General features: G+C 47.6%; 1 protein-coding gene across 1 annotated transcript in view; it reads right to left on the bottom strand.

The window, feature by feature from the left end:
- LOC138249302 (extracellular calcium-sensing receptor-like) overlaps positions 1-19,766 on the bottom strand; it is a 106,400-nt gene extending 86,634 nt beyond the window's left edge. Inside the window, exons 1-3 of the mRNA XM_069203260.1 lie at positions 19,617-19,766; positions 12,404-12,552; positions 3,918-4,209 (exon numbers count right to left, since the gene is read on the bottom strand). Coding sequence (XP_069059361.1) covers positions 3,918-4,209; positions 12,404-12,552; positions 19,617-19,766 — 591 coding nt within the window. The remainder of the gene's footprint in view (positions 1-3,917; positions 4,210-12,403; positions 12,553-19,616) is intronic.
- Between the last annotated feature and the right edge of the window lie 1,874 nt (positions 19,767-21,640).

Genomic DNA, 21,640 nt, shown 5'->3' with positions numbered 1-21,640 from the left:
CTTTTCTTGTGCCCCTTAGCTCCCCCCAATGCCACCATGTGTGCCCCGTTTTTAAAATACTGCTCACCATGGCAGTAGTCAGGGAGACTAGCGGCATAATTTTTTAAGCAAGTCCGGCACTTTGCAGGATTAACGTAAAAAATGGTGATGCTAATCCTGCAAAGCACCAAGAGGCCCATTGAACACAATGGGAGCCTCTTTTTAAAGCCTGCTCTCAGCAGGCATTAAAAAAAAGGCAATTAAAATGACGCAAAGAAATCTTATAGATTTCTTTGTGCCATTTTTTCGGCCCCCCTAGCACTGACTGGAATGCCCCCTTTCATACATTATGCTTGATGCAGGCATAATGTGGTGCAAGGGGTCACAAAGTGGTGCAATGGTTTTTAAATGTGGTGGGGAGTTTTTGACCTTCCAACGCCACATTAGCATAAAAAAAACAATGTGGTGTTGGAATGGCGCTAGGCCCACATAAATCTGGGCCCCAGTTTCTTACACTGATGTTCACCGATCACTGAAAAAGTTCTTTATTTGACCACCCCGCGGAAGCTTTCAAATATCAATATTTGTTGGAATCTGGGACAAACGGATAACAGTTGAATGCCATGGTCACTGGTGGACTTTAAAAGTGGTGTGCATACAGCTGCAAGTGCCTCAAAGCCCCAAAGCACTGTTTATTTACAATGTCATCAACTATGGGGAACATATTAGAGGTTACTGCCTCTTGCTGATGCTGTGTTTTTATTTTGTGCTTATTATTTGTTGCAAGTCTAACACAGCCACATTTAAGCTGAAAACATAAAAAAAAAACAAATCCCACTGCATGAATAGTGGTAGGGTTGTGCTTGCAATAAAAATAACCACAACATGAAATGCAACATCTGATTTGCTCCCAAAGGTTGCCAAGCATATAACAGCTGTACATGGCAAGCAAATAGTGGAGAGCAAGACACTGGCTAATGCCACGGTACCCCTGTGGACTGCCCTTTGAAGTTCACCTCATTTTTGGTTTGAGGATCCGAGAGAACCTCTAGCTGGGGCAGAGCCAGTCATCTGACTCTGCAATGTAGGCCAATCCAGCACCCACCCTCGGGTGCACACACGTACACTGTGACACACAGTCAAGCACACAAAGATACATGTGCACCCACCTACACAAAGGCAGTAACTGTGATAGAGCTACACATACACTCCCCAGCACACAGGCACCAACTTAGGCTGATAAACAAAACAACTTACCTGAGGTAGTCTATGATATATACTGCACCGTCCATCTGCTAACTCCAGCAAATAGAACACCAGAGCCAGGTCCAAGAGCTCCCACCCAATCAGAAGCTGGAATAGGATTGAAGGTATGAGGTAGACCTTTTTTCTCTATTCCAGCTCATGATAAGGCAAAGGGAGTGTGATTGGCAAACCCTGATTCTCCATTATCTGGCATGCTGCACTGCCTGACGCTAGTGCTAAATGTCAGATATGTATTGTATCTGTGTGAGGCCAGGATGTAACAGCCTCCACCTGACACATGAGCAATGCATCTATTGGAGCCCTCTGCTGCTGGCAAGGCAACTTCACAACTTTTACATGCATACAAACGATCAGTGAAATTGTTTGTTTTCATGTAAAAGCTGTGACATGCCAAGCAAATAGAGGCAGGATTAGGCAGTGGGTTGACACCCTGGTGTCCCTTAAAAGCAGCCACTGCTGGTTGACTGTCACCAAGACTTCTTATTGAAAGGGCCCTCCGCCCACATCCCAGCTTCAAAATGGCTAACTTTGCCAACAGTGCTGTAAAGAGGAAGTCTTACAGGCTCCTTCCTCTAATAATGAAGAAAATAGACTTCTCTTTTATCTTGTATAGACTATTCAGGGAAAGAAACATTCTTGAGATGTTGCAGTACATCAGAAAGGGCTGAGCCTTTAATAAATGCCCCCCTCTTGATTTCCGCTATATAAACACAAGGGAGCTGTCCAACTGGTTTGCTTGGCCTGCTGTGGACTTTCTTTTCCTTGCAATGCTGCACAAAGAGGTTGACTCATCATTTGTTGAAGTATGAAAGCTGGACTCTGCTCCAGAAATATGGATTGTTCCCCCCCTGGTCAGGATGAGGAGAGGTGAAGCTTGTGGTGATGCCTCTTTGTGGTCTTTATGAACTCCACGGTAAGCAGTGATTAGTTTGTAAAAGAAAGAGTGTTGGTGTCCTAAGCTCTGCTCAGAAGCCTACGGTCAGTCAGCCCCAAAGGTGCGTAGTCTTCAATCCACCACCAGACACTCTTGGCCCCTTTATCTCACTCCCGTAGATTACTGCTTTCTCCCTTAGTGACGGTTTCTTCCATCTTTCTCTTTTTTTTTCTTTAATCTTTCTGTATTTTTCCTTCTCTTGCTCATGGTCAATATCTAATGAGGAAACAGAAGTGCTGGTCCCGAAAGATGAGTGCTGGTGGCCCTACATGCAAATACCAGCTCAAGTTAAGCACTGGTCGTAAATATCATCAATACACAAAAGCCATATGTCAGTTGCTCAGCAAGATGCCTAAATACAGACCGGTCAATACATTCTATGTCACCTGGTTGCCTGGCCATTAATTATCACAGGCCACCTTCAGACCTTGCAAGACCAACATAATCACAGAAACAGGTATCAGAGCGGTGTTTTACTTTTACTTCTCTAGATCGGTGTTAATGTCTTTAGTTATTTCTGAACACCTGCACATAAGTCCACACTCTCTCACTGGAGACAGTTTCAATCACTATGAAATGCCTGAATGGAAACTTTTGGGTGCAGGTGCACATATCTAACATCTGTTTATTAATGCCTGAATTACCAAGTATATTAAAAAACTGGTGCAGAACCATGCACGCGGAATTGTTCTGGGTGATTTTTCTATTGGTAAAACTGTTTAATTCACTTGTAGTTGATTGTGTATCTTCTTGTATGAGACTCCAACCTCCAGAGCTCCATCTCCATTTTTGTTTGTTCTTGATACCTGAAGCAGCAGCATATGCTGCAGCCCGGTCTAACCTTTATCTCTCAAGAACAGAGACGTAGGAGACCACACCTCAGCAGGAGGTATGTATCCCCAGATCTGTAAAACAGCAACTGTGGTCCCAAAGGACCCCTGTGCTGGCCCAAGCAAAGTCCCACGGATCTGACAACATTGTGGCAGCATAAGTCTGCATTATAGCTTCTGGCCTTTGTAATAACGCAGCCATTTGTGACACAGTACCCATCTGCCAAACTCTGAATCAGGCGTTATATCTTCTTATCGTTTCTGTGCACAAAAAAGGCGCCCAGTGCCTGTGACCTGACAACCTCCATTTTACCAATCTATGTCATGTTCCAAGGCTAGAACTGTCCCTGCAGCATCAATCTCTAAGCACCAACTTAATCACCTGGACCCTTTACTCAAACCATGAGCGACCAGGCGCCTGCTCGAGCTGCAGTGTTCTCGATCAACACAATCAATGCTGCACCAAAGACACATAAAAAACTGAGGGGCATATTTGAGGGCTTTTGGTGCAGGGCAGGAGTATCCTGTGCCCTTCTAGCGCCAATGCAGGCACCATTGCTTAATGGTGCAATGGTGTCCACATTGCATGCAGGATTGTTTTTGTTCAGGAATGTGCACCTTCCTGCATAAAAACAGTCCTGGGAGTGTTTTTCCTATTTCAATGTGTGCTGCATCCTGCAGCACACATAGAAAGAGGAAAAAATGAGAACAAAAAAAACATTTCTCCTATTATGCCTCACTTCAGGAGGCATAAGGTTTAGCGCATTCCTAGGTTTGCATGGTTTTGTAAATTTGGGGCAGCGTCAAAATCCATTGGTGTTTCGTGGGAACACCCACCGCATTGCCAATGCCTCATCTTTAATATCCATCGTTTATTAGTCTGCATTTTCAACATGTGTTTCTCTTACCTGGGGATAGTGCAGGACCCCCAGGATCCTGGCCATGGGGATGGTTAGGGATGATAATGTTTCCCCGAGTATTCCCGCCACTAGGGGGCGTGTTGAGCAGCTGTATCCAGGCACTGCCCCCACCTTCCCAGACAGCAGCTCCAGGGTCCCCCGGAGGGCCTGCTTCTCAGAGATACAGGAATCAAAGATACGGAAACCCAGGGTGATGTTTGGTAAAAAATCAGGAGTTTGGTTGATTTCTTCAATAGCAAACACCATGGCCAGGACCACCCGATAATATCGTATGTAGAACCTGAAAAATATTTAACAAAGTTCAAAGTATATTCTGAAACAATTATTGATAACATAAACATAAACAAAGATGCAAACAAAACTAACAGTTTGAGATTATTAAAGTTCTTGTCTCTGAAACGTAGGCCATGTTTACAAGCCCCCTGTGTCGCTGATGCGTCACCTTTTGATGCATTGGAGGCGCAGGCTACAGGGCCAGGTCTACAAGGCCACGCAGAGGCACTTTGCATGGCTTTAAATGGCCTGGTAGATATGGAGTAAGGCAACACAGTGCTTGTTGCCTTACTTTGCATTGGGGAGGCGTTTCCATGGGTATTGAGTGGGTGCCCTAAGTTGATAGGGTATGCCCAGATGTGGGCCTCTTGCTTGCTGTTCCACTGGATTCAGGTAAGCCTACCTGATAAAGGGTGATACCCTGAAACCGGTCCCAGGATGCATGAATCCTGTTCAGGGAGGATCTGGCCTAACAGCATGAGTTGGACTGTTCCCATAGAGAGCAGGGTCAAGGCTCATTTGCCTAAAGCTGGGTTCGAACTGGGGTGATGTGGCAAGCAAAATAACGATGGATTTAACCCAGATCTGTGCCTGAGGGTGAGTGAAAAGTTTCAACGCTCCGTCCATTATTTTTTTTTGGGAAATTGTGTTGAGTAGTGTTCCCATGCAACACCAATGGATTTTGAAGCATTCCCAGATTTACAGGGTTTTGTAAACCTGGGAATGCGTCACATTCCTACACCACCCGAAGGGTGGCATAGAAGTGACACAACAGGCATAAATATCTTTATTTCTCTCAGTTTTTTCCTCTTTCTATGTGTACTGCTTTCTGCAGCACACATAGAAAGAGGAAAACTCCTCTTGGTTTTTTTTCCCCACAAAGCAGGCACACTTGGACTATGGTGAAAACGACAGGCATAGTGAAAAGGCAGGAATGCATTGTATCTTGTAAAAACATTGTAAATATACGTCCTAGGGGAATAGTTATACTTCTTTTGCGGGGCATTTGCAGCATTTTTTTACACAAAAGCGACTCAAACTTACAAAATATAATTGTATTTTGTGAGTTTGCGCCACTTTTGCATCAACAAATTATGCAAATGCGGTGCAAAAGAAGTATAAATATGGGCCTTAGTATTTATATCATTCTGCAGTTTACAAAGAACCCGCTTCTGATCTGGAACATTCTTGTCCTGCACCAGTTCTCAGGGTCCCGCTAGGGTCTCATAAATTCTTTTTGATGGCATAAATGTTACATATTAGGCTAATATAATTTCCCTAGAAGTAGGGGTTGCATGCTACTTTGTCCTACTTGCAATTTACCCCAAACGTTTTAAAATAATGACCTCACTTGGAGCACATGTGCGGAATGCAGTAGCGTGAAAGTGCTGAAGGTGGAGCTGATGAAGGTGGAAGTGTTCATGGTGAAAGTTGTGGAAGGAGAGAGGTGGTTGCATTACTAAAAGTGGGGGTGTTGTGGGGTGGTTAAAGTGAAGGTTCTTTGAAAGCATTAAAAATGCAGTTTTAAGGTGTCCCTAGTGAGGGTCTGTTTAAGTAAAGGGAAACAATTGCACTCCTTATCTTCCGAAACAGGTAAAAGTGGAGGTGTTGTGGAAGTACTGAAAGTGAAGGTATTGTAAGTGTGCTGACTGTGTATGCCATGTGACAAGGTTATTTATGGAAGGGTATGAAAGTGCTGAACTTTGAGGAGTTGTGAAGTGCTCATCTTTTTTGAAAAAAATGTGTATTTATAGATCTTTATTGGAAATTAAAGGACATTACAGAGTGCATTGTGGGATATCGTCCATCTGTTTCATAACAGGTGTAGTTTTATGATCAACATGCGAAGGTTGATTGCCATCTGAGGCGATATAAAATACATTGGGTAAGGTAGACTGAAAAATAATAAGTGGGGAGAGATAGGGGTAGGTGGGGGGGTGGTGGAAAAATATATTAGAGATGGAGATAGATAAGGGAAAAGAGGGAAGGGGGTAGTGGTAGAGATGAAAAGAAAACTGGGGGGGGGGTTAGGTCAGCAAACCAGGGTGGATTAGAGGATATGTTGATAATTTACTTAATATTATGTAATATTATGTAAACTTGTGTAAAACTGTTAGGCGTGAGATCCAAGATGTTAAGAGTGGGGTATCCAGGATGTGGACGTGGCAAAGGGGGTTGAGCGGTAACTCAGGACATAATTGGAGTTGCATACCTTCAACACCCCGTGATATACACTCTTACGTGAAGTGCTGATCTTGGACGTACTCTGAAGTGCTTAAAGTGGCGCCGTTTTAAGCTGCTAATAATGGGGGTGTGAAATAAAACAATGTCAAGGTGCTGTATTCAAGATTTGAGCAAACCACCTCCTGGAATGGAGGTGCTATATTTGACCTTAACACCAAGACAGCAATCACTTTCATGAAATGTTGACATTTACAAATACAATACAACCATAGGACATTCAAAGAGAAAAACAAATTATTTTGACGTCTACTGGGTTTAGGACACTTGTTGTTGACTCCTTTTTTGGGTCTGGCTTAACAGTGCAGCTGTCTGAGAGACCTATTTGACCAATTCTTCAAACTATAAATTGAGTTGGTTTGGGTTTCACCCACAGGATTATCTCTCGCACCTCATAATATTGGCTATGTGATGTATCTTTCCACCTCCCATTTAGTTCTTGCCTTGAAATGCATGGCAGGCCATTTACTTCTCAAAAGTACATGGACTTATCACTTATTAATTTATTCATATGGTGATTTGTACACAGAAGTGATTGTTTTTTGAGGTTCTTTTGCCCCGCAGAAAACTTTAAAAACAAAATCAAAATTAGGTCTAGATCTAGAGCTTGGTGGATGGTACTTCGTCTGTCAGGGTGGAGGGTTAAAAACACAAAAGGACTTCACACCATGGGGCGTGTTTATAGGCCCCTAGCGCCACTTGAGTGTCACTTTTCATGACACTCCTGTGGTGCTAAGCACTACGCAGTAATTACAAGGTGGTGTTAAGCCACTTGTTGTGGCTTAACATCACCTTGTAAATATGGCCCCTTCCCACGCAGCACTGTGCGTGGAAGGGGTGTGCAATGGGTGTTGCTGTGGGTGTAACACAGCAACACCCATTGCATTTTGACGCTGCCTCAGATTTATGAAATTTCCTAAACCTGAGGCAGCAACAAAATTTAACGCCACCCTCAAGGGTGGCTTTAGCAGGACACAACAAGGAGGAATAGTTTTATTTCTCCACATTTTTTGCTTTTTCTATGAAAGCTGCATTCTGTAGCACACAAAGAAAGAGCAACATTCCAGAAATGAATGTTTGTATGCAGGAAGGTGACCCATCCTGCAAATAAACAATCATTGGTAAATTACGCTTTGGCACTTCTGTGTGTGTGCATTGTGCAGCACACACAGAAGTGTTAAAGCGCCATTAGTGATTGTTTATTTGCAGAAAGGGACACCTTCCCGCACATAAACAATCACACCCCTCAATGCAGACATTCTTCCACGATGGTGCAAGGATGCGTGCGTTGGCGCTGGGAGCTGAATTTAGCGGCAGCGCAGAGGACAACACAGGGGTGCGCTGTATTCCCTTAAATACGGTTCATCTCTGCGTTTCTAAAGTGACACAGAAAGGCTGGCAATTTTGGCGCAGCACTGTGCTGCGCCACTTTTCCATAAATCTGGCCCCATGTACGCTAATTAAAGTGGGCAGAGCAATACCTTTCCTCTAACAGCCTGTACTCCGTCAGGCGTCAGAGGCAGCTTTCCGTTGATGGAGCCAATAGGGGCGTTCTCGACATGAAGCTGATGGTCCTACCAACTCAACATAGAGTGGGAGAACCATCATTTTGTAGATGGGGGACTTTTTAAAGTTTGCAATGGAGTACCTTATCTGCCAAACTATAAATCACTCCCTTTGACAGAACTCAAAGTGGAAGCCAGAACTATTGGCTTTGCCACTGCTTGTTCACATTTAATTTTTAAATGTATATTGTAGCAAGTGATTTAAAGTTAGTTTTTTCCACCTACCTGCAATCTATGTTCATTGCTGCAAGTGTTGTTAAACTTAAATACATATGCAAATCAGAAGGGTTTGTAGTTTAACTGACCATCACACATGATTACATATAGAACTGAAGGCAAAAGAAGCCAATGATTCTTAGTAAAATGAGGTATCACCCTGCTCTATCAGTTGGTAGCTATGACATGCAGCAAGAGTAGCCTTGTTAGGAGAAAGAAAATATATAATATGCAGCCGAGCTGCAAGTGGTACAGCAGAAAGTGAGATGAAAGACCTGCTGAATGATTGATGTGGCAAGATGAGACAGAGATGCACGAGAACGTGATGTAGGTGCGACAGATAAGATGCAGATGGGGATGTAACAAAATAGGATGGAGATGTAACAGAATGAGAAGGATGTGCAGCAGTAAGAAATGGAGGTGTGACAGAACAAGATGGAGGTGCAGAGGTACAGCGGAATGTGATGGAGGTACAACAGAGGGAGATGGGGGTACAGCAGAAGGAGATGGGGGTACAGCAGAAGAATGAGATGGAGGTGCAACAGAATGAGATGGATGTGCAGCAGGAGATGGGGGTACAGTAGAAGGATGAGATGGTGCATACAAATGAGATGGAGGTGTGGCAGAATGCGATTGGGGTGCAGCAGAATTAGATGGATGTTTAGGAGACTGAGAATGAAGTGTGGCTGAAAAAGATGAAGGTATGGAAGAATGAGATAGATGTGTGACAGAAGAACATGAAAGTGTGGAACAATGAAATGGAGTTGCAGCAGAATGAGGTTGATGTATGGCAAAATAAGATATAGATACAGAATAAGAAGATGCAAATAAAGAAGGATGAGATAGAGGCATAGCTGAAGGACATGAAGATGCTGAGGAATGAGGGGACGTTCAACAGATTGAAATGGAGGTCCAACAGAATTAGATAGGGGTGCGGTCAAAGGAGACAATGGTGCAGAAGAATAAAATGTAGTTCTGGAAGCATGAGATGGAGGTGAGGCAGATGAAGATCTATGTGCTGGGGAGGAGATGGAAATGCAGAAATGCAGAAGAATGACGTTTGAAATCTGTCACTTTACCTGGAGAGGGTTTGGATGAGGTGCCTAATAAAGAAGCAGCTAAACCTAACTCCTGTGTGCTGTGGTTTTGCTTGGACTTTCACAGACTTCCCCACAGAGCCCTTATGGAATTGGCAAAGTGTGCACTGCAAAGCCTTGTGAAAGCTTGCAGAATAGAATGCGCTAAATGAACCTTCTCAGAAACTTGGTAAGTGTAGCAACTGAGGCATTTTGGAAAACTTCAAAATAAGACCTCAGTGCCTATTGGTCTTGAATCCCACCAAGTGTGACAACATTACCAGACTATTGTGCTATGATATGCCATGGTACCATCCAAAGCATAGTTGGGTAGAACACAGTTCTCTACCCTGTCCTCTGAGAAAGTGGTCTTTGGGTCCTATCATATTTTGACCAATGTTGATAAACTGTTTTCATCTAGAATCATTAGAAGGCCCATCAGAAGAAAAGAGGTGGGTAAAAAAGTCTGCTCTGCCAGTGGAGTTCATGGAGTTTTGCCCACTCCGCGTTCTTCTTGGAGTGCGGAGTTCTGGCAAAACTCCAGTGGCTTTTTTTCTCATGCGTGGCTCACCTACATTAAGTTACTGGGCATTGGCGAGAATTTACATCCCCCAGCATGATTTTATGGCACTAGAATTTTTCCGGTGCCATTTCTCAATGCGGACAGTCGCAGCAGGTTGCTACTGCTCATGCTGAGAAAGCAGCTGCTTGCATTGAGAAAGCTGCTGTTCGATTAGAAAATGTAATCGAGTGGAAGAAAGAAGCAGTGACCTCTGGTTGTATATACTGGTATCATTACCTCTTGCCCTCACTGGATACTTGTTATTACATTGTTGCACATGCTATAATTTCATCTTACCCCTCACAGGATCCAACTGTGATATTGTTCATAATGTAATACACCTCTAGTATTCCTCACAGGTTTTCATCTGTGACATTTTTCATGATGTAATAAACCTCTAGGTGCAGATTTATGAAAAGTAGCTCTTCACCTAGCGCAGCACCACTTTTCTTGCCCCCCTTAGTGCCTCCCTAACGCCACCATGTGTGCACCATATTTAAAATACAGTGCACCATGGCATAGCTCAGAGGGTCTAGCATCATAATTTTTTACTGTAGTCCGGCCCTTTGCAGGATTAGCGTCAAAATTTTTTGCGCTAATCCTGCAAAGCACCCAGAAGCCCATTGAAAACAATGGGAACCTTGTTATAACGCCTGCTTTTAGCAGGCATTAAAAATGCCAATAAAAATGCCGCAAAGAAATCTCTTAGATGTGGCGCAAGGGGTTACAAAGTGGCGCCACTTTGTAAAAATGGCATGGCGTTTTTGGCCTTCCAATGCCACAATAGCGTATAACAATTACGTTAATGTGGCGCTGGAATGGGGCCAGGTCCTTCTAAATCTGGGCCATAATATTTCTCACAAGATCCAATGGGTGGCATTGTTCATAATGTAATCAACCTCTAGTATTCCTCCCAGGATCCCATTGGTGACATTGTTCATAATCGATTGCCTAAACCATGCATGCCTCAACAACGCAGTCTGAACCCTGACCCTGTCTTTACCATGCATGCTATTACCATGCATGCCTTTACAACGAATTTCATTGTAAAAGCATGTTTGCTAAAGGAATAAGGGTGATAAATTAGACACCCCAGTGCCCCTGCCTTGCGCCCTAACACCCGATACCCCATCCCTGCATATCACCCCACCTCAGCCCTTAAAACTACCCCTTCCTTGCCCTGCTCTGATGTCTATAACCTTGCCCCCTACCAATAAGTCCCTGACTCCAGCCCCCCCACCCTGAGCCCTAAAACAGCTCCACCCCTGAAAACTGCCCCATTTCCTCGCTCTGAGTCCTCTGGCTCCACCCTGCCCTAAAACTACCGCACCCCCTCGCTGAGCCCCAAAACCGACCCCCTGCCCAAAAACAAACCCAACTTCTCCACCCTGCGCCATAAAACTGCCCATTCCCCCACCCTGAGCTCTCTGACCCCACCCCACCCTTAAAACTACTGTACCCTTCCCCTGCCCTGAGCCTTAACATCGCCCCACCAACAAACAACCCCAACCACCCCACCCTGAGCCCTAAAATGACCCTGAAAACTGCCCCTCCCCCCACCCTAAGCCCTCAGACCCCACTCTGCCTTTAAAGCTACTGTGCCCTCCGTCTGCTCTGAACCTTAAAATCGACCCCCTGCCAAAAAACAACCCAACACCCCTTCCCTGAGCCCTAAAACCTCCCCTGAAAGCTGCCCCTTCCCCCTGCCTTGAGCCCTCTAACGTCACCCCACCCTTAAAACTACCCCATTCTCCCATGCCCTGAACCATAAAACTTTGTCCCTGCCAAAAACCAACCTGACTCTAGAGCCTTAAAACTGCCCGCTAAAACTGTTCCTTCCCCCACCCCTGAGCCCTCCGATCCCCACCATGCCCTTAATCTACCCCAACCCCCCCACTTACCTGGCTGCATCCAGAGCTTCCTTCCTGTTCGTCTCCCGTCTGTTCCTCAGACCACGCATGTCCCTTAACCACACATATGTATGGTGTCTTAACCACTCATATGCGTGGTTCAGGGACATGCGTGGTTCAGGCAAGCATTTTCTGCTTGCATAGTAACGGCACACATGACTCTGCTTGCATTGAAAAGGCCGTTTCCCTTCATAATGTAATAAACCTCTAGTATTCCCCACTGGATCCATCTGTGGCATTGTTGTACACACAGTATTGACTTTCTTGTACTGCTCCGAGGATTCCATCAATGACTTTTTCTACATGTTGTAATAACCTTCTTTTTACAGGATCCCATCTATTACATTGATGTAAAGACTGTAATGAACTTCTCTTAACTCTCACACTATCCCATCCGCTGCATTGTTGTACATATACACTAATACACCTCTTATAGCACTCACAGGATTCTAATTGTCACAGATTGTACCTAGTCTAAGAAGCCGCTCTTAGCCCTCACAGTTTCACATCTTTGGCACTATTTTATACATTGTAATAATCCCCTTTTCCTCTCAAGGACCCTGCCTGCAGTGTAACAAACATCTCTCACCCCCTCATATGATCCAACCTGTAGGGTAACAATGTCTCTCACCCCTCACAGGACAACGGCCTGGGCTCCTCTGTGAAGGTTGGCTCTGAGGAGGCGTGGGCAGCATGAACTGCAAGGGAGGCTCCAATGAGGACATCTCCATCCTTGGAGTAGCACTCCTGCTTCCAGATGTTCAATGCACAGGTGCGTCCCTGGGTGCCGGTACATACACAGCATAGTAGAAGTAGCACAGTGTAGAAACCAAGACCCATCAAGGAGCTAAAAACTTGTAGACGGCTCAGCTCTGTTTCCTTCCTAATAAAATGCATGTCCAATGTACAACAATATGCACTTCATATTAGTGATGAAAGCTCATGGATGATCTTAACCCACCACCGAGAAACAGCACCGTAGAGAGTTACATTTAGAATAATGCAAAGATGGCTGCACCAGCTTCTCATGTCAGAGCAAAATCTGTCTGTTTCCAGTGTTGTGTTTGACATCTGAGAAGGTTTTTATAAAGTTTCTTGAAGTCTTTTGGGAAAAAGTATCACAAGTAAGAATTACCTTAGGACATTTAAGTATCTCTCTCCAGGGTGCTGCATGATAACAGGGTACATCTCTCCCACCTGCTGCACAATGCTTATGGCTGCACTTCATATTAACTTTATTTTCAATAATAACAATGCAGATAATTATATGTTGGAGAAGAAGCAAGACTGCTTTTCTAATGTGTTTCTTGCATTGTCTGAGGATTTATGATATTGCTCTAGTGCACCAGCTGATGCTAATACAGACATCATGTATTATCAGAGTTAGCTTTTGTCTTTTCCACACCCTTTAAAGAAAATTATGTCATCATTCCATTAACGGCTACCATAGCTGCTTAACCAGGTGATTCCATTTTAATATGGGCCAGCAGTGCAGCCGGGCAGGCCAGGCTACTTGCTTCCTTGGATATCTCTGCAGAAGTCTTGCCATACAAGACAATATCATGGGATAAATAGGATTGCAAACATAGTATAACTTCTCTGGGTAGGAACTGTGCTGACCTAGGATCCTATAATAAATGTATGTTATAGTTCCAACCATACTGAGCCCACATAGAAAACAAATAACGTCTGTACAAAGTCACCTGCCAGGCCCTGCTTGACTTATTAAGCAGTTTAACAGTACAGACAACTAGGAATAAAATAAAATAAAATACTTTGTCCTGCATCAGTTCATTTAAATGTTCAGAGGTATTTCTCAAGGTCTCATACTATTGAGTGCACTTGAGGGAGATACAGTGACAGTGTCAGCTTGGCATCTAATAATATGTGTTGGGCATTTATCACATGTTCGACAAGGGACTGATAAAACTTCTCTGCAGAGTGGTGATTGAGACAAGGGATCAATTTATGCGATGTTCCACTGAAGGACCTTCAAGAGCACCGCATTTTGAACTACGTCGTGGTCACAGATGATCATTCACCAGAAGGTGAGGTATGATTCCTGAGACCACGATGCACAGAGAAGAGGTGGTCCTACGTGGTGTCGCTAAGCACGCTCCTTGAAGAGCCTACTTCTCAGATATCTCCTGAACTTGTAGATAGGTTCGAATCTGAGCTTCAGCCTGCCAGTAATCCTAAGTTTTGGGCCGTAAGCCATAGGAGTATGCTATCAACCTCCATATACAAAAATCAATATGTCGACATATCGTGCTCCAAGAGCTGGAAGTGGGTGGCTATTTTGTGATGCTACTGCAGGCCTTGTCCATGGTCTACTAAACTTGGAATTAGGTCTTAAAATCCTATGACAGCCCTGATATTTGTTACATCTAGTCACACCTTAGTTACCTGGTTCCAAATCCTCTCGGATGTCAGATGTATAAAGCTTATTTCAGGTCACAAACAGCCAGATGCGCAGAATTGGGCAATTTGCGACCTGGAAAAAAGGCATTTTCCAATGTACCAAAGCCAATTTTGCGATTCTCTAACGTATTACCGAATCGCAAAATAGGTTAGCTGTTTAGTATTAGGAAAGGGCGTGTTAAGGGCGTCCCTTCTTAAACGGCAACTCACAGTGGTATGTATCGATGTTTTGCAGCCGAAATGCAGTCACAAAACATTCACTTTTTACCACCAAATTAAATTTGGAGGTAACCCATTTGCATCCTGGAGGGGATCCCCAAGGAACGCCTTCCCCTTGGTGAATGCATTTGAAAAAAGTTTTTTAGGGCAGGCAGTGGTCCCACAGACTACTGCCTACTCTTAGAAAATTAAATGGAAACATTTAGGCCCTCATTACAACCCTGGCGGTCGGTGTAAAAGCAGCGGTAATACCGCCAACATCCCGGCAGAAAAAAAAATGGAATCACCACAATAGTGGAAACCGCCAACATAGATAGCCACTTTAACACTCCGACCGCCACAGCGGTACAAACAAACACCACAGCGGTAACCGCCAACACACAGGTGGAAGACAATGTACCACCCACCCTATTACAAGGCACCAATCCGCCACCTTTTCCGGGGCGGTACCAACACCATCAAAAGCACGGCGGAAACAGGACTTGGAACAGAAACCATTCACCCCTCGACATCCAACGAGGAACCAGGACGCCGTGGAGCCCGAATTACAGGACCTGATGATGCTGGTCTTTCTCCTCCTGTATCAGGAGCAGCAAAGATGCCCTTGACGACCATGTGAGTACCGCACCTACATCACAGGGAAGGGTGGGAGGGAAAAGAGAGGACAAGGGCAGAGGAACGCTACAATGAGGCACATGGGCGAACTAGGAGGGTGATCGAACGCACCTTCGGCCTCCTGAAGGACAGATTCCGGTGCCTCCATCTGACAGGTGGCTCCCTATACTACTCAATGAAGAAGGTATGCCAGATAATCGTGGCCTGTTGTATGCTGCACAACCTGGCGTTGCGACCCCAGGTGCCTTTTCTGCAGGAGAATGGGCCAGATGTTGGTCTTGTGGCAGCTGTGGAGCTTGTGGACAGTGAAGAAGAGGAGGCAGAAGAAGAAGATGTAGACAACTGCAACAACGTCATCATGCATTACTTCCAGTGAGACACAGGTAAGAATATGTAACTGCTTCACACATCTCATACTATTGTTGGAGCTAGCATAAGTCTGTAATTTTCACTCAGTGTATGGACACTGACTTGTCACTTTGACTTTCCATTTCACAGATCTGGGTAACACTTTGTGCCCTCTGCTCTGTTTACTCCTGGCCTACAGCTGTGTTACATTGGTATGTATACAAGTAAATTGACATTGCTATATTCCATGGTTATTGCAATTATACATTAGTGAAAGCACAGACTGACTCCAGATTGTTTTGTGATTGAAGTCTGTTTATTTCTGTGCAAATAAGTGAATGGGCTGGGGTGATGGTGGAGGTATGTCCATGGCACAGCACAGTCTATTTGTTTCGCAGGTGCATTGTCCAAAGGGGCATAAGAAGTGGAGCAATAGCAGTTTAAGGATGTACAGGGTAACATAGTGGGACAGAAGGGTGACATTCAGGGGGGGTCTCATCTCCTGGTGGGGGTCTTGCCAATGTTCTCTGTCTTGTTCCTGGATCTCAGGGACTGTCCTCCACTTGAGGGAAAACAATGTAGCTGTGCATGTGTTTCAGCAGGGCAGACAACATTTTGGACAACACGTTAGAGAACTTTGGCTGGGACATCCCTGATGCCATGGCCACTGTTGTTTGAAAAGACCCACTGGCCAGGAAATGGACTACAGAGAGCACCTGCACTAGAGGGGGTATTCCTGTAGGATGGCGGATAGAAGAAATCAGGTCTGGCCCCAACTGGGCACACAGTTCCAGGATTGTAGCACAATCAAGTCTGTGTGTGACTATGATGTGTCTCTCTTCCATTGTCAACAGGTCTGTACACTGGAGGATGCCGACATCTCATCACCTGCCCCAGCAGAAATGCTCTATGGAGGAGAACAGCGAGCAGAGAGTCAGCCAACATGGAGGTACCACAACTTGTTATTTGCTGAAACGTTACTAATCCGCAATGTGCTGGTATCTGTCTGTATTCCCGGCATAGGTAGGTGTGACGCAGTTAACATCCATCCCATGTGACCTCATGAGCCTCATGAAAAGGCGGCTACCTGATCTACCTGATCTGTAAGGTGGGACAAGGGGATATGAGGTAACTGAGCTGGAGTTGTACACCGTCGTGGTGGGCAGTCGAAGACCGCGGAGCAAATCTACATTGGTTAACATTGGGCCCTATGGGTCCCAGGAGCCAATGACGATGTACACCGGCGGTGACGATACGCACTGTCGCGGACGTGACCGCCATTTTCTGTCTGTTCCCTCACTTGATACCTGACCGTCAACATGAGAGGACCTACATTGCAAGTGCTGCTGTGACCTGTGTCTGGAAGCGACGATGGCTCGAGTGTCTGGGGAAAGGACCCCTGCCTTCACTTCCGAGTAATTGGAGAAACTAGTGGAGGGGGTCCTCCCCCAGTACACCCAACTGTACGGTCCTCCAGACAAACAGGTGAGTACACTGTGAGCATGCTGCATGGGCAATGCCTGTTTTGAGTGGTGTGGATGGAAGATACATAGGGGGGGCTTAGGCCTGCATGTGTGGATGCTGAGTGTATGTGCGTCAGGGCATGGGTGGGAACTGGTGGGCAATGAGTATGACGGTCCGGATGGGTGAGTAATTTGCTTTCCCCCTGTACCAGTCCTCTAGGACAGCACCCACCAGAAGAAGGGTATTTGACGTGCCATCGCCAAGGTCGTCCGTACCCTGGGGGTCCACCACAGACGGAGCACCCACTGCCGGAAAAGATGGGAGGACCTGCGCCACTGGACCAAGAAGATGGTGGAGGCCAAGCTGAGGCTGGCCTCCCAACGTGGGAGGGGTACCCGTCGCACCATGACCCCCCTGATGTTCTGGATCCTGGCAGCGGCATATCCGGAGTTGGACGGGCGCTTGAGGGCATCACAGCAGCCACAAGGGGGTGAGTATACTCTCATTCAGCTAACTCTGTGCGCATTACGAGGTGTCTGGGTGGGGGATGTGGGCAGTGGTTTCCCCTAGGCCAGGGCGAACTTGGTAGGCAAGGTCCCTTGTGAGGCAGGCTATGTGGCACCCCAACCCCACCAGTGGTAAGAGCCATCTACACCTAGTCAGGCTCCTGTGACTTTCAGGTGTGCAGCAATTGGTCTTAGGCCTCGTACCCCATGGTCAGATTAAATTTCTAGGAACTGTCAGTGCATGGCGTAGTGCAGAGGGCTGCTCCATGTGTGTTGTGTCCGCCAACGGTAGTGGTGTTGCATGCACTGAACATGTCTTTCATCTGTCTCCCCCTCCTTTTTGTGGTCTCCCTGTTCTTGTGTGCAAGAGCATCATCAGGCAGAGGAGCATTGGCACCAGAGCAGGAGGGAGCTGCAACCGACTTGGAGGGAGCTGCAACCCACTTGGCCCTGGAGGGTGAAGCACCAGTGGGACGGAGGGCGAGGGGAGCTCCACCGCGGGACAGGGGCAGACAGCAGTGACAGCGCCTCCTCCTCTGATGGGAGCTCCCTTGCGGTGGCGGGCCCCTCTGTGCCCACTGCATCAACAGGTACAGCCACCACCTCCCCTACCAGCACCGCCCTCCCAGCAGCCCCTCAGCGTGTGTCCAGTGCCTTCTCACCCAGGAGGGAGGGCATCTCCTTTGCCCCAGGCACCTCAGGCCCTGCCCCAGTCAGCCCTGTTGCCCTCAGTGAGTAGGCTATTGACCTCCTGAGATCCCTCACTGTTGGGCAATCTACCATTTTGAGTGCCATCCAGGGTGTTGAGAGGCATTTGCAACAAGCACATGCATACCTGGAGGGCATTCATTCTGGCCAGGCAGCCGAACAGAGAGCATTTCAGGCTCTGGCCTCAGCACTGATGGCAGCCATTGTCCCTGTGTCCAGCCTCCCCCCTCCAACTTCCTCCACCCAGACCCAATCCCCTGTACCTCAGCCTATCCCAAGCACACCATCAGACCAGCATGCACACACATCAACAGACAGAAGTGGCTCAGGCAAACATAAGCACCACACATCCCACAGGCACTCACACAAGCACCATACCCATGCACACATACCAACATCCACTTCCTCCACTGTATCCCCCTCCTCCACGTCTCCCTCCTGTCTCCCTGTCTCGTCTCCACTCACACATGCATGCACTACATCCTCAGCCACTACCTCCATCACCAGCAGGCCCATCACCACACACTGCTCATGTGCACTCACCACCCACAATACCATTCACACATCCCCTGTGTCCTCTCCCAGTGTGTCTGTGAGCCCTCCACCCAAAGTACACAAATGTAGACACACACCCACCCAACAGCCATCCACCTCACAACAGCCTCCAGCCCATGCACCGTCACCCAAATTCAGCAGACGTACACCTCCTACAACCACTACGTCTTCCTCCACTCCCAAACCCCTTTCATCTCCCCGTGCCAGTTTGTCTAAATACCTCTTCCTGGCTAACATTGACCACTTCTCTACACCTCCCCCCCGTCCTTCCCCTAGGGCCAGGCTTTCCAGGTCCCAGCCCAGCACCTCAGCCACCACATCCCCAGGCACAGTGGTGCCAGCAACTGCGGGGTCATCGAGTGCGCCACCCATCAGGGCTGCCATTGTCCCACAGAGCGAGGGCAAGGACATTCGCCACCTGCCAAGGTGAAAAAGGTGCCCACATCCCGGAGGAAGAAGTTGAAACTACCAGCCACCAAGTGCTCTGAAAAAACAAAAGGGGATAGTGGCAAGACAAGAGCGGCACCATCAAAGGGGGGGAAGGGCCAAAAGCAGAAGAGCAGGTCAGAAGAGGGCATGGTGGCACTGACTGAGGGACCAGTGTCACACCTTCTGTCCACGACCACGCCAACTTGTACGGCAGCGAAGACCGCTAACTGCCCTGCCACCCCAACCGCCACCACAACCGCCACCTGCACCGCCCCCGGCACTTCTACAGCCTCAGCGACAGTCCCCAGACTCTTCCCCAGTGGTCAGCCATCCGAGGCTGCAGGAGATGTCCTGCTTTGTCCCTCAGCAGGTGCTGACCCATGCACTTCTGCCAGCACCACCAACACGGACCCCACCGCCAGCACCACCAGCACAGACCCCACCGCAACCACTGCCGCCACAGACCCCGCCGCAAGCACCGCCAACACAGACCCCGTCGCAAGCACCGCCGCCACAGACCCCGCCGCAAGCACCGCCAACACGGACACCTCGTCCTCGGACAGTGGCACCACCGCTGACATGGCTACCATCTCCAGTGGTCACTCTTCCGAGGATGGAGGAGAGTTCCTGGACCCTGGGCAGCATCCATGAGCCATGACTTCCATCACTGTTTGCATCTGCAGGTGGAAGGCGAAGCCGCAGCAGTGTGAGGTATGTCGCTGCCTCCATGGCGTATCATGCTACCTATACCTCGCCAATCTCGTTGCACGCACACCCACGTGAGGGTATTGTACCAGCCACACTGCATGTGGAGCACTCTGGGCACCATGCCCCCTCCAGAACCAGTTGAGTATGACATCCACTACCCCAGTCCTTAGCAGGATGCAGCACTCTGGGTACCATGCTCCCTCCAGAACCAGTGGAGATTGACATCCACTACTTTAGTCCTTGGCAGGATTCAGCACTCTGGGCACCATGCTCCCTCCATAACCAGTGGAGATTGTCATCCACTACCCCAGTCCTTAGCAGGATGCAGCACTCTGGGCACCATGCCCCCTCTAGAACCAGTGGAGATTGAAATCCACTACCTTGGTCCTTGGCAGGATGCAGCACTCTGGGCACCATGCCCCCTCTAGAACCAGTGGAGATTGACATCCACTACCTCGGTCCTTGGCAGGATGCAGCACTCTGGGCACCTTGCCCCCTCCAGAACCAGTGGAGATTGTCATCTACTACCCCAGTCCTTGGCAGGATGAAGCACTCTGGGCATCAGGCCCCCTCCAGAACCAGTGGAGATTGACATCCACTATCTCAGTCCTTGGCAGGATGAAGCGCTCTGGGCACCAGGCCCCCTCCAGAACTAGTGGAGACTGTTATTGACTTGAGAGACTGTGGCTTTGCACTCCCCAGGACCAAGCAGTGGGCAAACCACCCACTGGAGAGACTTGAGAGACTGTGGCTTTGCACTCCCCAGGATAGAGCAGTGGGCAAACCACCCACTGGAAAGACTTGAGAGACTGTGGCTTTGCACTCCCCAGTATAGAGCAGGGGACAAACCACCCACTGGAGAGACTTGAGAGACTGTGGCTTTGCACTCCCCAGGATAGAGCAGTGGGCATACCACCCACTGGAGAGACTTGAGAGACTGTGGCTTTGCACTACCCAGGATAGAGCAGTGGGCAAACCACCCACTGCAGAGACTTGAGAGACTGTGGCTTTGCACTCCCCAGGATACAGCAGTGGGCAAACCACCCACTTGAAAGACTTGAGAGACTGTGGCTTTGCACTCCCCAGGATAGAGCAGTGGGCAAACCACCCACTGGAGAGACTTAAGAGACTGTGGCTTTGCACACCCCAGGATACAGCAGTGGGCATGGAGCCCCCTCGTGCAGCAGTGGCATTGTCCATTCATCAGGCTGAGGTGCCCCCCTCCCCCTGAGGTGCCTGTGTATTTTCGATCTGATGCCCCAGCAGTGTTTTCTCCGTTTCCAGTCAGATATCATGTGTGGGCTTCGCCCATGCAATTTGGGCCCAGTGGCCCACGGACAATGATTGGTACACTATCCGGACTTGTGTGGTTGGTGTACATATTTGTATATACTGAATTTTTACTTTTGACTAATGGATTTTTCATGATTACAATCGTTCCAATCATTTCCTTTTGTCCTTGCATTCTTCGAGGGGGTGGGGGGTGTATCTGTAATGTTGCTGCATGTATTTGTGTGTATGTTGTTGTGTGTGAGGGTGAGGGTGTTGCGTGTTGCGTGGGGGTGTCACTCTCTTTTCCCCCCCCCTCCCCTATGTGCTAAGTGCAGTACTCACTGTGGTCGCCGCGGCCGCCGTTCGTACTCCTGGTAGAAGAGGAGGTAAACCAACATAGGTAACACCTGAAGTTCGGGCTCCATGGCGTCCTGGTTCCTTGTTGGGTGTCGAGAGGTGAGTGTTTTCCCTTATGTGTACTGTTTCTGCCGTGCTTTTGATCGTGTTAGTTCCGCCCCGAAAAAGGTGGCGGATAGGCGTCTTGAAATAGAGTGGCCAGTACATTGTCTTCCGCCTGTCTGTTGGCACTTACTGCCGCAGTGTTTGTTTGTACCGACGTGGCA

This window comes from Pleurodeles waltl, chromosome 8 (genome assembly GCF_031143425.1).
Source record: "Pleurodeles waltl isolate 20211129_DDA chromosome 8, aPleWal1.hap1.20221129, whole genome shotgun sequence".
In the NCBI taxonomy this organism is placed as follows: domain Eukaryota; kingdom Metazoa; phylum Chordata; class Amphibia; order Caudata; family Salamandridae; genus Pleurodeles; species Pleurodeles waltl.
This window is presented reverse-complemented; position numbering and strand designations above follow the sequence as displayed.